The sequence below is a fragment of the Pavona decussata genome, unplaced genomic scaffold, assembly GCF_977016875.1.
Source record: "Pavona decussata unplaced genomic scaffold, jaPavDecu1.1 SCAFFOLD_96, whole genome shotgun sequence".
NCBI classification, from domain to species: Eukaryota; Metazoa; Cnidaria; class Anthozoa; order Scleractinia; family Agariciidae; genus Pavona; species Pavona decussata.
The window spans coordinates 901,581-917,855 of record NW_028145513.1 but is presented as its reverse complement, the minus strand read 5'-3'; the positions used below and the strand labels follow the sequence as shown (position 1 = coordinate 917,855).

Genomic DNA, 16,275 nt, shown 5'->3' with positions numbered 1-16,275 from the left:
AGGAAAGGCGGTGGGAAACAAGGTTGGTATAAAAGGCGGAGCCATTAGTCAGAAACGAGACCTTGAACCAGGGATCTCCCAATACAATTCCAGTGCTCAAAATCAAGTAACGTGGCGAAAAATGATTTTGTAAACCAGTCTCTTGACCACGCCACTAACACGAATAAAATATTCTATCGTGGATAAAATTAGGTCATGTGTGTGACTTGGCATTAAAAGGTTACATAACAGGACCATGGTCACATGTCGTTGCCACGTGACCAATCGCCTCAATTCGACAACTTTTCCGAGCCTTATCCTATCATGAATATTCTTGTCCTTCAAGACGCACTCACCTTCTCCCTCAAAACTCGATTAGCCTAAGGACATCTTCAATATGCCATTTCCGAGTTCTTTAGACCCTCAAAAACGAGGAAAACGAGGCTAATTAGTAAGTGAAAAGTTTTTATGATGAAAATTAGTTTTCATTCAAATGCAAACAAAACTAAGCTTTCACAGAGGTTCACAGCAACTCGGACATGACCTATCCATTAAAGCTGTTCAAATATTCGGTTTTATTATACGTGCATGTTCAGTAAACATGCGGAATAAGCCAATCGCATACAAAAAACATCCGACAGAGTAAGCAGCTGAGGAAACTAACTAACATTTCTGAAAAGAGTAATTTTTAACTGAAAGCAGAATATTTACCCTACAAAACATTAGAAGAGTTCCTTAATTGCGTTCTCAATTTCCCCAGCGAGCCTGGTTGCTAGCTATAATTTTCCCAACCACCAATATCATGAGGTTTTGGAGTCGAACAACCACTTTTCCCCTTAACCCGCTCTTTCTACTACTTTTAAAGAAAATTTAGGAAGTCGGCTTTAATTTTTAAAGGCAGTCGGATCTCAGTGAGTCATGCTTAAAGATTCCCATCCATTAAAGCGATAACGCTTATTAGACAGTGACCAGCACGCAAGTTCCCTTAGAGGCAGGAGTTATGGACTTTTCTAAGAGATACGCTATATAGAAGGACTTAACATATTACATAAAAGTTCGAGATCCCGACATAAGAGAACCTTATAGTTTATAAATAGGTCTTAGACCATCGTTTATCTTGTTATTAATATTTTGGTCTCCATTGCTTGTGATGACTCTGCGGTTACTATTTGCATTTGAGAGACGGACATCTAATTTGCACCTAAATTTGCAATCTACAGTTGTCCATTTCTCACACCACCAAAAAGATTGATGTATGCGTCAAAGAAAATTTCTCCTCACTTTGCAATTAAGCAACACCGAGATACATAGTAATTAACTGAAGGCCTCCAGAAAGAGCACATCCCTTTGATAAACTGTCGAACACTAAGAAATGGACCAAGAAAACGCCAGTTTTTTTGACGGTCATGATCACGAATTCTGGAATTCCATGGAAAAGAAAAGGCCGTTAGCATTAGTGGTCGGAATATCGTTGGTGACCCTAGCACCTCTTATTGTGATAGGAAATGTGTTAATTATCATCGTTATTTGGAAAGACCCTTTGAGGACACTTCGCTCCTTCACTTCCAGCCGCATTCTATTCTCGATGGCCATTGCTGATGTCTTGGTTGGTTCAATCTTGTGTCCTTTACTCGCCGATTGGTCGCTGCTTATAGGCGTGGGAGATCAACCAACTTTCTCCGTGAGTGTGCCTCTCGCGATAAATGCTGTATTATCCAGCGTATCAGTTGGTCATGTGCTTTTATTGACACTTGATAGACTTTTCGCACTGTTTGCACCTCTTCAGTATCGAGTGAAGGTCACCAACAAACGTGTTTCGATAGCAACCATCTTAATTTGGGGCTACGCGTTGGTTTTGGGAGTTTTGCACGCGGCACTATTGGATCTCTTCATTATTTTTAGCGTATCAAGAAAAGCTGATCAAATTCAAAGACAATGGTCTTTGTTTAGCGTCGCAAATACGGCCATAAAAGGAGATTTTGAAACAATAGCTTTAGTGCCAAACAAAGGCTTATTAATTCAGGAGGGAAATTCAAACTCGCTGTTATTACAATAGCGAAATTCACGAGGGAAATTAAAAAATAGCCGATGACTGCACGAGTTCGAAATTTGCATATTTGGCGAAAGCGTCGCGTCGCGAGTGAAAGCGTGATAGTTTTAAGCTAACACCTCTTCTTTACGAGCCGCACTAACAACCGATGCTTTTGTTTTAAGACTCAATGACAACGACCTCACCACATTGATCCTTTTCAATCAAACGGTCTAATCGGGCGATTTTTCCAATCCAAAGTTCATTAACGAAGCCTTTTCTTTCCTTTCCTTTTTTTTTTACGAGTAACAAGTTAGTTTTGAAATTCACAACTCTTGACCTGAAGTGAAACCATCGATAAAAGCTTCACTGTTTTGCGGCGTTGTGCTGCGCGCTATTATCAACTGATCCAAAATCGTATAAAATAATTTAGCATTTCCAGGTCTCTTGCTTGGGGTCAATAACAATAATAGTAAACCTTCCGCCACTTTCCAAACCCCTCTCCCCTAGTGTCGCTAATTTGACACGCCGACAATTTTGTGACGATTTGAAATTCATCTTCGCCGAGTCTCGGAACAATTCCCTAAGCGCAATAAACAACAAAAGGCTTTTGTTTGGACTTGTGAAGACGAATTTGACTCACTACAATGGACCATTTCTTGATACGGCATAATTTACACGGGCCAAGTTCTTATAGCCGTTACTATAATTATCTGCGTAAACGTTGTAATTCTTTGTCGCTTTCATAGTAATCCCACCAGAAAAAAGAGCAATATGTCGTCCATTCAAATCCAACATTTTTACCAAAGAGAGAAGCGTCTCTTTAAGTCCATAGCTTTAATAGTGTGTGTATTCTTCCTTTGCTTTACTCCTTGGTTTATAATTGACTCAGTCTTGTATTTTTGTATGTTATGTCGTTGGAGCCTTGAAGCTCTTATGAAAGGGCTCTGGTTTTCATCAATCTTCGTTTACATCAATTCTGCGCTGAATCCCTTCCTATATTCATGGAGACTGGCAAGGTTCCGAGACTCTCTCAAGCATTTGTTATCCAAACCTCACCAGAGAGGTATCCAGGAAGAACATATAGAACTCGAACAGTATGATACGAGACTATAGACAGTTTAGAGTTTCCCCCCATCAGTCAATGATCTGCGCACATAAACGTTGCTGTCAAAGACATGACTTAAACTAAGAAAATATGGAGAGAACAACAAGAGTCGCACAAGACCACGACATTAACTTTTAAAGAACGTTATAGAACAGCCTGTTTGATATCGATGAAAAAAGAACTTTCTTGTAGTGGCCCTTACATTTTCACATCATTTTAGTGTTATTTTATTGATTTTGATTACTTGATGGTTAAAATTTGCTGGTTCTCTTCCATTTAGAGCTATTTAGGGACATGCTCAAAATTGACCTCACAGGCGAGACATTTGGCTATCTTGTAGCTTATAGTCATTAAAATGGAAAATCAGTAAAATAAACAAAACAAAATTTTAGCAAAGGAAAACGTGATGCCAAAATTATGCTTTGCTTTTTGTACTTGAAAATTGGCGAAATCTTAATGTTTACTTTATTTGCTGACATTCAATGGACAATGCGAATCCCTTAGGCTATAGATTTACTTTTGCGTCCCTATTTTCTTGATCGTTTTCCATGGCATCTTCAGCACAATAAATTTTGGAAGCCAAAATGGGCACAGTTGAAGCATGGATACTTTGGATCAGTGACAAAATATTTAATCTAAGCCAATTTACTTCCAAAATGTTCACTAATTCCACTCTTTCCAAAACCGAGTGCGGGTGTTGACATTGCGCCTATTAAAGTGAGTTACACCGCTAAAAGCTATGACCACGCGGTAACTAGTCACATAATATACTAACACGAGGAAGTGCTTTATCTGATTTCCAAAAACTCAGAAGTGGGTTGAGAAAACGAGGTTTTGTTCGTGCAATTTTTTAACAAACTTCATTCTTCTCGGCTTTACTTTTTCAACCAACTTCACTCTTCCTTTCTCACACCATTAATAATTCTTGGGGAAAATTCAAAGCAAACTTGCACCAAGTGCTATGATAATTAAGATAACATTTCCAAATCTCCTTCTCGGTAATAATTTCCTTTGTTTTTTCTTCACGAACTAGTTATTAACTGAAAGATTTGAGAATTCAAGGTGAAAATGACGGGACTTCTTTTTTAATTGTCTAAAATATCTTAACGTTTAAAATCACATTAGCAGAATCCTATTGCGGTAAGCAACTCATAGATGCGTGAAATTTTGATTTTCACTCCAAAAAATTACGTGTTAGCTTTGAGTTAAGGGGGCCTGGGGACGAGTGAAAGTGTGGAGGCAAATGTCACCCAATGCCTTGGTTGCCAAATACAAGATCACGGATTCAAGCTGGCTGCTTTTCAATCGTGACGTAATTTCCACATCATTCGAGGTCATCAGTTAATGTCACGGGCCTCATAGGAAACATCTTGAAACGTACTATACGCACTCTAAAGTTTGTCACATACAGCCAGTTTACACCATTTTTAATAGTTTCCTGACCCTATGAGTTAATTAAGGTCTTACAGATCAGAAATGTTTAAACACAAGAATTATGTCTCGGGAAATACCTTCATTATCATCGATCTCTTCGAAAGAAGGCGCATAAGGCCGTACGAGAATGCCTTATTTTCCACTATTTTCAAACCTGGGCACCCAAAATTGGCAACAGTCGAGTTAAGGGTACCGACTTTAACATGTTGTTAGTTTGGTTGAAGTGTGCGTCATTGCCATAGTAACATGGGTGGATTTTGTCCTTTTGCCAAAAATTGAGTCGTTAGCTTGCTTACATACTGTAAGTTTACGGACAAAATTTAAACAGAACGTTAAGATAGCCTTTGTTTAGTTTTTACGACGTTAAACTTTAGATCATTTAAAATTTCCACCGCAGAATTGTCATATTTTGCGATAGGTCATTCACAGGTCATTTACTTCTGTTCTAAAAAAAAATCCTAACAAATTTCGCGAAATGTAGCGAGCAGTTTCAGTAAGAAACCGCCGCATTTCTACTTTTGTAGCAGTCTCGCGTTTGCTGTGACATGGGTGTTCAAGGTTTACAACTGTCTTCTCACAGCAAAGACAACACAAAAAAACCTTGCAAAAGAGCTAGAATTTATTTCACCTGCAGAATTTCGCGTTACATACTGAGCAAACAAATGCTTTTACAGGGAAAATATTGTGTCATTTAAGAGGAAAGTTACGTTTTGAAATCCGTGAAATGAAGTGAGCATCAGGGGCGCTTTCCACTGATTTAGCCAAACATTTCGGTTTGTGATTCGGGAAACGTTCCGTTCCAAATGGAAAGGACTTTTTACTATCGAAAAGAAAAAACTAGTGCTCGGTTACAAACTTGCAATTTCATTTATAGGTAAAAAGCTAACGTCTATAACGGTGCACGAAGATAACCAAATGGAAATGGAAATTTGTGCAAATGAAACTGTCGATAATTTTCGTCCCTACCCGGTTGAACGGAAAAAAGTGAACTACCTCTGAAGGTGGTCCATTTGAAAATATCCACGTGTTCTACGTGGATTTTAACCGAGTTGAACCGTAAATTCGGGCTAAATGGATTGCGCCCAAGGTTGGTTCGTTTCTCAAGCTGTGTGTGGGCGCAGCCTATTGTCAGCAAATACAATAGCAACTCGATTAAAATTTTTGCACTTTTATGGTGCAACGACGCTCACAATAACAGAAAAACAAAGAGAAAAGGAAAGGGGAGAGACAGGGGAAGAAAAAAAGACTGCCTGACCTTGTATTTTATATTGCTGATTTTGAGTTTTTGAATGACAAAAAAATTATTCTCGCCGTAATCTAACCGAGGCATAATTTGAGGAGGCCGTTTTAAAGAATGCATGCAGGTGGATCTGTACTTTTATGAACACCTACCATCAGATATGATTGTAAATTTCAAAATGTATTATTATGAGGATCGTACTCAGTTTACATTTTAGACAAAGGTTTTCAACGGATGTTGACGAAATTTAAAAGAAATGTTCACGGTTATTTGCATAGATATATGAGTTTTCATCTTACTCCCTACTTAGTGTTATTATCGAAAATGGGAAGAGGAAACAATTGCTTCTGACAGAAGAAAAGTCAAAAGCACATGAACATATTAAAATTAGATTCTGAGAGGTGTTTCCTAAGAATCTTAAATACAAAAATTTCCTAAAGAGAGTTGACAATATTTAGCCTCAATTTTAGGACCTAACTAAAGATCAGGAAATTTGGAGGGCATTTTAAGTGATCTTTTTCGAGCCAGCGGCAAGCTGTAGAATATGAATGTGTTGTATGAAAATTACAACATCCTGTTTCACCATCCGACGACGGCTCAAAAGTTTGAAATCCTAAATCTTTCATCAAAGTGAACGGTCAACCATCCGCAACGAGAGAAAATAACATGGCAGCACTGTTCGGACACATGGGATTCTGGAATGCTTCTGTGGCAATGATAAGCGACAAGTGGAGGGAAGCTATGCGAACCATATCCACCGGTGAGGCGATAGTAATGACCATCTGCTGCTCATTCTTGTCGATAATAACTGTAGTGGAAAACGCATTTGTCATTTTCGCAGTCTGGAAAGATCCACTGAAGACACTGAGATCTTCTCCAACAAACTTCATACTCCTAGAAATGGCAAGCGCCGATTTGTTTGTTGGTCTGGTTTTCGCCCCATCAGCTACCCTTTTGTATCTCCGCCTTGCAACAAAAACGCACGCATGGAACTCTCTCTTTGTAGTCATACTATTTAGCCATTTGTTTCTGATTGTCTCCGTTTATCATGTTTTGTTGTTAACCATCGACAGGTATTTTGCATTGGCAAAGCCCTTACAGTACCGGGCGATAGTTACTAGAAGACGAGTAGCAATCGGCTCCCTCGCGATATGGTTGGTTTGGTTTTGTTACGGTGTCCTTTCAGTCACACTACGTGGAAGGGCTGTCGTGCTATGGTTTATCCTAGTCCTGATGATTTGGCTTTCTTCAGAGGGTAGTACTTTTGTGTACGTTGTAACGCTAAGAAACCTACATAAGCATTGTAAGACTGGAATTAACGAAAACAATTCTCAGTCTAACCAATTTTTGCTTTGTCAAAGAGAGAAAAAAGTGTTTGTGGTGATTTTATCAGTCGTGTTAGCATTTTATTTTTGTTTTGTCCCGTGGATAGTAGGCCAGTTAATTTTCCTTTTCTGCCAGGCTTGTCATGTAAGTTATAGAGCGTTGACGATTTGCTATCATATGGCAGTGCTCCTCCTACTTGTTAACTCCGCTCTGAATCCGTTGTTGTACGCGTGGAGGTTTTCAAGATTTCAAGCTACTTTCAAGTACATTTGGAGGAAGTACTGTTGCCAAAAGTTTCCACGAAGAAGTGAAACAATCAACATTGCCAACGAAAGACAAACACTCGACACAAAGCTGTGACAATTTTCCAAAATTCTTCTTTCCGCTAGGCTTGCCTGTTCGGTCGGCGGCAGAGGATACCTGCGTGTATGAAACACGTAACTAACTTTTTATATATAGCCCATTTGATCATCTGGAGACTGTTCACGGACATGCAATGCGTATGTGAGACTAAGCTGAAATGCTGTCCTATCTATAATTTAGGAACTAATGGAGACGTTCGCCCCGTCCTTGAGACAGACACTCAAAAAGAAAAATAAACCTGAAATAAACACCCCAATGTATTAAACGACTTTCAAAACTTGGGGTTTCAAGCCAACTTTGCATCGGTCCAAAGTTGGTAATAATACCGTTCATGTAAATTCCCCAATAATTTTTTTTAGCCGTTTGGCAAAATGTGCAGAAGGTGTTTCAGTGATAAGATGGAGTTATCCATCTTCTCTTAATGAAGTAAACAACAAGTCTTTCAACATAATTTTAATAAGCAAAAATTTGATTCGACAGGGTGTGAATACATTAAAGTATTTGTTCTTGCAGTGTTTGTTTGGCTAAATGTGCAGCAGGTGATTCAGTTATAAGATGGAGTCATCCATCTTCCTTTAATGATGTAAACAAGTCTTTCAACCTCATTTTAATTAATAAAAATTGGATTCAACGAGGAATGAATATATTAAAGTATTTGTTCTTGCAGTGTTTGTTTTTCTGGTGACGGATAATTAAAACGTACGAATACTAGGCTGTTGTATTAGTACAGAAGACACAAACCAGTTTATTGATCATCGTAAAAAGAAGCCGAAATTAAATGGAAAGGCAGAACTTATTTTTATTCCTGACATTGAGATTGCACATTACACAGTTTTAAGGGGCAGGGCGGGGAAGGGGGGGGGGGGGGGGAATTCGAAACGTTTATAACAAACATAACAAACATACAACAACCCTATTCATAGTGAATCGATGTTTTTGCTGATGACCTGATAACATTTCTAATTATTGGGGGCCACAAATTATTGTTTTAAATGAAGAGTAGAATTTCAGCTGCTTAAAGAACACGAAGCAAAGCCCAATGGCCCTAGTCTTAAAACACTTTTTTGATGGCTTCAGAAACATTTCATTTTTTATATGATAGGAACAATGGATTGCTGATTATCTGTGAAGCTCTTAAGTAAGTTTAGCCGGTCGATGTAGGGTGTCTTCATGGGCTATCCCCGATAGCAGTGGCGACTTGATAGGCGTCTGCCCATTCAACTACACGCATTTGTCAGTATTATTCGGGTTTTCTTCAAATCCTTGCCGTAAAATCATCTGAAACTTTAACAGCGGATAGAATCTCACTAGAATATACTTATAAGAGCGAAAAAAGTAGTGACTACTAAAGCAGATTTTTTTATTTTTTACAAGTTCTGTCATGATCAAACCATAATTAGAGCAAAATTTCAATTTAAAAAATTGGCACCGCCCTGTTACAATTTTAGTAAGTGGGCAGAGGGGGCTTAAATCCGGATTTCAAAGCCGCCATTCTCATTAACAGGTCCGCCACGGACTACTTCACGAGATGTTACATTAACATCACTGAGAAAAACACAGAGTAATTCTTTCCTCGTCACCATATCTACCGAAAGGCCAGCAATAACTCTTTCTGTAGACTGAGTTAGTCACATTGCATAGTAAACCCACGCGTCTCTGAATGAGAGCCTCAAAAATTAAATAGATGTCCTCTGAAGGACATCTATTTGGGTGCTGTTTTAAGCTGTTGCAAAAGCATAGTGTTATATTACTGGTTTGGATGATTTTTCAGGCTAACTTGGCGGAATTTTGAAGTTTTGAGGAGAATATAGAAATCTAAGTCAGAGAACCAACGATGGCCGCTCCCTGATATCATGACGTAATTTCCTAGCTGAGTTGCGCAACCCTCACCGCCATAGCTTCTACCCTATATACACCAAGTAGTGACTGGGGAGAGGGAATATTAACTCCAAGCCGTCCTCCCTAACTGCGGGAGTATGAAAGTTGCGTTTATTACGTTGAAACTGAATTACGCCGTAAATATTGAATGGGCTATATCATTGGGGCCGCCATCTCGTATTTTCTATTTTTTTTTTCTTTTCAAACCTCGAACAAGCACTCAAATCAAGAAACGAATACTAGGAATGATAACGTTACTCCTCGCATTTTACGTCAAATTGAAGCAGTTTTAGGATGCTTTCCTGTCGGAACCGAGTTTATCAGCAACCTTTAGATGAGAGTAAGAAAGTAGTCATGTTTTCACAGCTCTTCCTCCTCTGCCGTGGTATTCCGGCATCTGCAGAAAAGGAGGCGCTGAGATTGAAATAACATAAGCAACGCGTGACAACCTACGGCATGCTCTTTAGGTTACAGAAGTCAAACCGACATTTGTGCATTCGTGGTCGATCTTGTGTTTTTCAAGACAAATCAAGAGACCGTCAGGTTGGTCTACCAAATTTAGCACATGTACTTCAGGCCCCAGTTATTCACTTTAACCAGTGGATAAGTAACTATCCAGAAGATGACATGTACTCCAGGTATTACATTTTACCCACTGGATACTGATTTGACTACTGGATAAAGCTTAAGCGATCCGCTCTTTGAACTGGGGCTAGATGATAAAACGGGCTAAAGAAAGTTAACGTTATCCAGTTAGCCCCACGTTCGAGACAAAGCCAACACAGTTTACTAATACTTATACTAATACTTAAGGCCGCATATTAACTGTTATATAATAACAGGCTACGTTCTATGCAATTACACTACCCTTAAGATTTTCCCTTCGAGTAGAACAAAACGTTGTCTGTCAACTCATATGATAATCTCCAATCTTGTCATAGCCTTGTGTTGTAGGTGTCCCTTCCTTCACTGACGTCGGTTGACCGTATTCTTCGTCGGACCTTTTGGCAACAGTATTTCGCCAAAAAGTACTTAAATGTGGCTCGAAATTTTGAAAACCTCCAGGAGTATAATAAGGGATTCAAAGCAGAATTTGCAAAAATAAGAATTGTTCCTGCATGATAACAGATCATCGCTGTACTATACTTTACATGACAGGCCCGACAGAAAAAGAATAAAAACTGGTTAATGAGCCAAGGAAGACAGCAGACGTAAAATACCAAAAAAGCCGAGGCAATCACCATGAACACTTTCTTCTCCCTTTGATAGAGTAAAACTGCCTGTATGTGCTGAGAATTTTCTCTCATGATTCGAGCCTTATGACTCTTGCAAAGATATTTCAGTGTTACAAGGTACAAACAAGAAATAAAGTTCGAACAGAAGAAGATTACCAGGACATAAATAAACCACAACACGAGAAGATGTTGACGTAGTAAACTTGAAAGGATGCCATAACCGATACATATTGCCCATATAGATAAAGAGGCGATTGCTACTCGTCCTTTGCTAACTCTTGCACGGTGTTCTAAGGGCTTTGTCAATGCAAAATACCTGTCGATGGCAAACAACAACAAGTGACCAATAGACACAACCAAGAGGAAACCGCTACATAACATAATTGGAACGAGGGAGTTCCACGGGTTTTCATTCATCGCAAGGCGCAGATACCAAACGCCTGCCCCGGGAATAAGAACCAATCCAACCAACGAATCGGCCACGGCCAATGAGAGCAGAATAAAGTTTGTAGGTGAAGATCTCAGTATCTTTAATGGATCTTTCCACATTGCTGCAATAACAAATGCATTTCCCGCTACGGCTGTTATTGACAGAACTAAGTAGCAGATGCTAAAAATTGTTGCCAGCCGTGGAGTTTCGCTTGGCATACTATTTTTGAGTTCGTCCGAAAGCATTTTTCCCGAAACATTCCAGTAATCCATGTGACCGAACAAGGCGGCCATGTTGTCTGCTGAGCCACTATTCTGAGCAGTTTTTCCAAGTAACAGCCCTTCCTTAAGTTTCTTACCCCTAAGTCTTATTCCTTGGCGACTTTCAAATCGAAAAGCAAGTTTACAAGGTTGTTTACTTCATGCGTGTATTTTTCTCTGGTGTGTACTGCCATTTCCTTCAAAGATGCAGACCATTTCAGGATTGCTCAGTTCCTATTCAGTAAAAAAGTCGCTTATTCGTAATTCTGGAGGTTATATTTGACAGCTGAAATTAATGAAACTAAAATCAAATGTAAATGTCGTTTTCTGAGTCATGATTGTACTATAGTTATTTAAATATGAAAGAATTGCATCACATCTGAATCTGACAGATTCATTGTTTTTAAAAAATTACTGAGTCAATCTAATTCGCATAAATTCATGTTTTGCTGACTGTAGTTGTTTAGATAACGCAAAATTTTGTTTTTACCTCCCCTTTCGGTTATTATTCGGCTAAATCAGTTATAATTGGAGCGAACTCATATCTATGCAAATCAAGAACATAGACAACGAAAACATCTTTTCAAAGACGAAGAGAGCGAGATCCTATCAATAAAATTGATTTATATTTCTTTCAATTAACTCGAGAAATAATAACACTGTGTGTCAGATTTTACTTTCACTGTCAAGCACCAACCGTGACAAACAGCCATTAGATGGACGTTTTTCATTTGGACTGCTTGCCATGATGCGGTGTAGATAAATTGAAAAAGAAAAGTAAAAAAAGATTCTTGATATTCGAAATTGTTTTAATAATAAATGTTTGTTGCTGTTGCCTTTCAGGGACACGAGCTGTCTAAGATTTGTACTCGTTAGCAACTTTTTACTTCGCACTTCTTATAGAGGATTAATGAAATTATGTACACTTTAAACTTAGAATTAGCCCCGGGAAATTTGGCCTTATGAACGAAGGACTTCCACTAGCACTATATGTCATAACGACAAATATAGATCGCAAGCTAGTGGTTTCTTTTGACTGATAGCGGGCAAGAGGCAAATTCCCAATTTTAAGAACATATTATAGTCGAAAGAAATCGGAAGCGAGCCGTCTAATAGGGCATTTCCCAGTTGTCTAAAAATGCATTTCGACTTTCTTTAGAATCACTAAAAATACTAAAATAAGAAAGTTTGTTGTCGGCGGGATGATTTCGCGTGACAGTTTAATGATTTATTTTAGTTATTTTTTACTTTAAGCCTATCTGTTTTGCTCACATGCAAGGAAGCATATATGTCATCGATCTAAAAGTCTGAAAAAAAAAAAAAACTCCACGAAGGTGAAACAAGAATAGTCGCCTTTACCTCTCGCCTAAGAGGACAAAACCGGGAAATGAGTAAGGGTAAAAGACCCCAAGGGTCAACAGGCAGTTTGAGACAAAAACATGTCCAAGGCAGGAGTGGTTCTAATTTAAAATTATCGCTATTTTATTTTGGTAATATGCAAATTTATTCAATTTAAGTTAGTGCTTCAGACATTTTTATCCGTATTTTGATTCTTCTTTAAACAATTTTCCTCCACAGAGTTTTCAAAATGCATCCATGAAACCGAAAAGCTTTCAGCAATGCATGTAATAGTGCTTTGCTCACTTGCATTGTTGAAGTGAAAATGTGTTATTAACTGACGGTACTAAATGCAGTGAAATATTATGATGTGTGTATGTTTCTTTTCATTTTAAGTCCGATCGAATAGGCTTAGATTTTATAAGCTTAAATTTGACACTTTCTGTGGTGATAAGTAGGAAATGTTTCTTCCTTGGCAGAACTGGTCACAAAGCGTTTATACTTCAGCGAAAAACTTATACCAAGCAGTGAAAGGCAGTGTCTCCCGCTCGTATTTCTAATTCGCTTCACCGTTCAAGTCCAATACATAAGGACAAAGTTCATGCCTCCCGTTATGTACGTGAACCGAGGGCAAACACTTACGTAAAACAGCACTAACGCTTGATCGATAGGAACCTTAAATGTATCGTTTCTCCCGGCCGCAAAACAATGAAGAAATTACGCAGTGCAAAGCGTGCATCAACTCGTACCCTTGCACAAAAGGTACGCGAAAACGAATAAAAGAAAAAGGAAGAAAAATCAGAGCCGAACCCTTGATTGGTTGTCGTACCGGCACGAGTAATAAGATGATAACAAAACTGAGGGAAAAACCTTGCCTTTCATTTCGTAGTACCTCACTCAGTCGTCTTTCTTTCTTAGCTTGAATATGCCGACAATACATGAACATAATGACGTCTGTACCGACTTACGACTTTTCATATTTTCTTCTACTTATCATCAGCATAATATCAAATCATCTCGAATTCTTAGTTACACGCGATGGCAGAGATAGAGACGCCATGAGCAAAATTCCACCAGATGTATCGGAAAAATTGGCATCAAAATGTAAAGCAAGCGCCACTGAATATACATTTAAAGCTACATAGAACGGAAGGGGGAAGGGAGGGGGGGGGGAGGTGGGGCATTCTGCCCATGGCGACTTCGAACCTGAACAACGTTTTTAATTTTCCAGCAAACACCCTGACATTCCTGGAAAAAATTTGATGTGGTCGGTAAGTGATCGTTGGCCTTGTTTTTAACCATGGCAACCAATTTTTGACTGGCAGTGTTTTAGAAACTGTGGGGTCTTTTTCTAAAGGAAAAAAATGACTTTTTTACCGTAACTTTTGTAGTTGTAGCTCGTATTAGCGTTCCTTTATTGGTTTTGATTACTTGTTGTTTAATTTCGTCTTTTTCAGGAAGTTTTTAGGAAATCCAGGAATCCAAGATGGCGGATCCAAGATGGCCACCGTCTGGCAATCAAGACGTAATTATTACATCATACGACGCCATTACTTCCCGTTGTTGACGACAGTACAAACATCTTTGGACGTGCTATCTATCCTTCAAGTCTCACTGCCATAGCTTTTATGCTTGAGAAGTTTCGGAGGGGGGGAAGGGGCCGGGGGGGGGGGGGGAACAGAAGACAAATAAAAGCCCGATGTGCATGTGGTTAAGAGTTCCTTTCATAAATGTGAAGTCACTTTGAACTAGTATTTGCAAGTGGCGATATTAAAATGTACAGAGAGAGAATAAATCACCGGCGAAAAAATGATTTGTTCTAATATATTCTGATGTTAATTATTTTCACGCAATCTGTTTAGAAGCCGTTGGTACAGCCCATTGACGAATGAGTCAATACAAGAAACCATTATATTTGGCAACAGAATTAACTCGGCTCGATTTAGAGTCGGTGTTGATTCATTCATAACTATTTACACGTTATTTTTCATACAGGTCCAGTCTTTTTATACTATGTTATATATTTTTAATTAAGTTGTTAAAAAGAATTAACTTATCACAGTACACTTGGCAAAGACAATTTAAATATTGTAGCACCTAATTATGGGACAAAAACAAGAGCATTTTGTGACTTTTGTCCAAAGATAAAAATCTTCCTGCTGTAATAAATATTCAATCTTGTTTTAGTATTCCTAGAGCATTTTTAGAGTTTTTGGCAAACGTATTTGATGACAGACTTGGTTTTAATATTTGGTTTTTGAATATTCTGTGATCGTCAGCCAAAAAAACGTCATGTAACTTGCTATGTCTAAAAGTAATTCTAGGTTTTCTACCACTCAGAAGAAAACTGCAATGCAAATTGTGACATGGATGACACGCGTTATATTCTTACAAGTTTGATACCCTCCTGTATTGCGCATGCGTAAAAATTTGTTTAAATCTTAATCCTTACCTCGCTTAAATTCCATGCTCGCTGTTGGTGGCTGCACCGGTCCAGGAAGGGTAAGATGTTCAACTGCAGAGTAAACAACAGAATTCCTTACCTTGATTGTTTTTCATTTAGTTATTGTATCTGAATATGCTTGCCGGCATAAGGGCGTATTTTTGCGTTTGATTTCACTGTTAGCGCTGGATGGTGCTGGTGTTCATCTTTGGTTCTCAAACTCTCAACAGTAAACAAAAGAAATCACTACCGTGAAGGAGGTTTGGAAATGTGACTTCAATTATCATAAAATTTGGTGAACTTTTGCTTTAATTTTCTCCAAGAATTGTTAATATTTGAGAAGCTATATCAAACACTCAAAAGAGTGTTTCATGTAATGTTTAAAAAACGAGCCGGAGTGTTTAATCGGGTTTGTGAGTTTTTGCCTTGAGTTTTTTGAACGGCTTCAAAAACATTCCTGGAAAAGCGTGTGTCAATAGAGTTAATAACAATTATGCTTTTGTGAACGTTGGAAATTAGCATACGAGAAAAACACCGCATACTAATGAGGAGTGTTTTATCAGCTGTTCTCAAACTCATTAATAATTTATCAAGAGAAAACAAAGAAAATCACTACCATGACCGTGGTTTGGATATGTGATCCTAATTACCATAAAATTTTGCCAACTTTAGCCTTGAATTTCTCCAAGAATTATTGATCATTTGAGAAGCCATATCAAACACTCGAAAGTGTGTTTCATGAGATATCCAAACACATCGAAGTCGTTAAAAAAACTCGGCTGCGTCTTGTTTTTTCAACTTACTTTTCAGTGATTGGATGTCTGATGAAACGCACCTTCTCGTGTTTGATATATTACATAAAACACCGCATACTAATAAGGAGGAGGTTTATCGATATAAAGTCTCTGCACGTGATGTATTATCGACCATTTGATAGGTCAATTGGCTTATGAATTATTAAAAAGGGTTTCATCGTATTTCCAAACACATTGAAGTTGGTTTGAAAAAAACTCGGCTGCCCTTGTTTTTTTCAACTCAGCCCTTGTTTGGAAATCAGATGAAACTCTCTTCCCCCTTTTTGATATGTTACTTCCCAAAGTTATTAAGGAAGGAGGTTTGGAAATGTGATCTTAATTATCATAAAATTTGGTGAATTTTTGCTTTGACTTTTTCCAAGAATTATTAACGGTTTGAGAAGCTATATAATCCAAT

The 16,275-nt window shown here is 38.3% G+C and overlaps 2 protein-coding genes across 7 annotated transcripts in view; one reads left to right on the top strand and one right to left on the bottom strand.

Moving 5' to 3' along the window:
• Positions 1–16,275, bottom strand: part of LOC146472833 (adrenocorticotropic hormone receptor-like) — a 59,833-nt gene that overhangs the window by 41,779 nt on the left and 1,779 nt on the right. For 5 of the 6 annotated variants that reach the window (XR_014866502.1, XM_085119072.1, XM_085119075.1 and 2 more), the window contains exon 2: positions 15,073–15,135. Coding sequence is in view for 4 of the 6 variants with exons in the window: in XM_085119075.1 (XP_084975201.1) it covers positions 15,073–15,135 (63 nt within the window). In the remaining 2 variants the exon portion in view is untranslated. Of the gene's footprint in view, positions 1–8,948; positions 11,517–15,072; positions 15,136–16,275 lie in introns of those variants that run through there. The other variant, XM_085119069.1, reaches the window with a different exon arrangement.
• LOC146472834 (melanocortin receptor 4-like) lies at positions 4,880–8,292 on the top strand. Its single transcript, XM_085119172.1, has one exon. It carries the CDS (start codon positions 6,457–6,459, stop codon positions 7,474–7,476), a length of 1,020 nt encoding a protein of 339 aa, XP_084975298.1. The 5' UTR covers positions 4,880–6,456; the 3' UTR covers positions 7,477–8,292.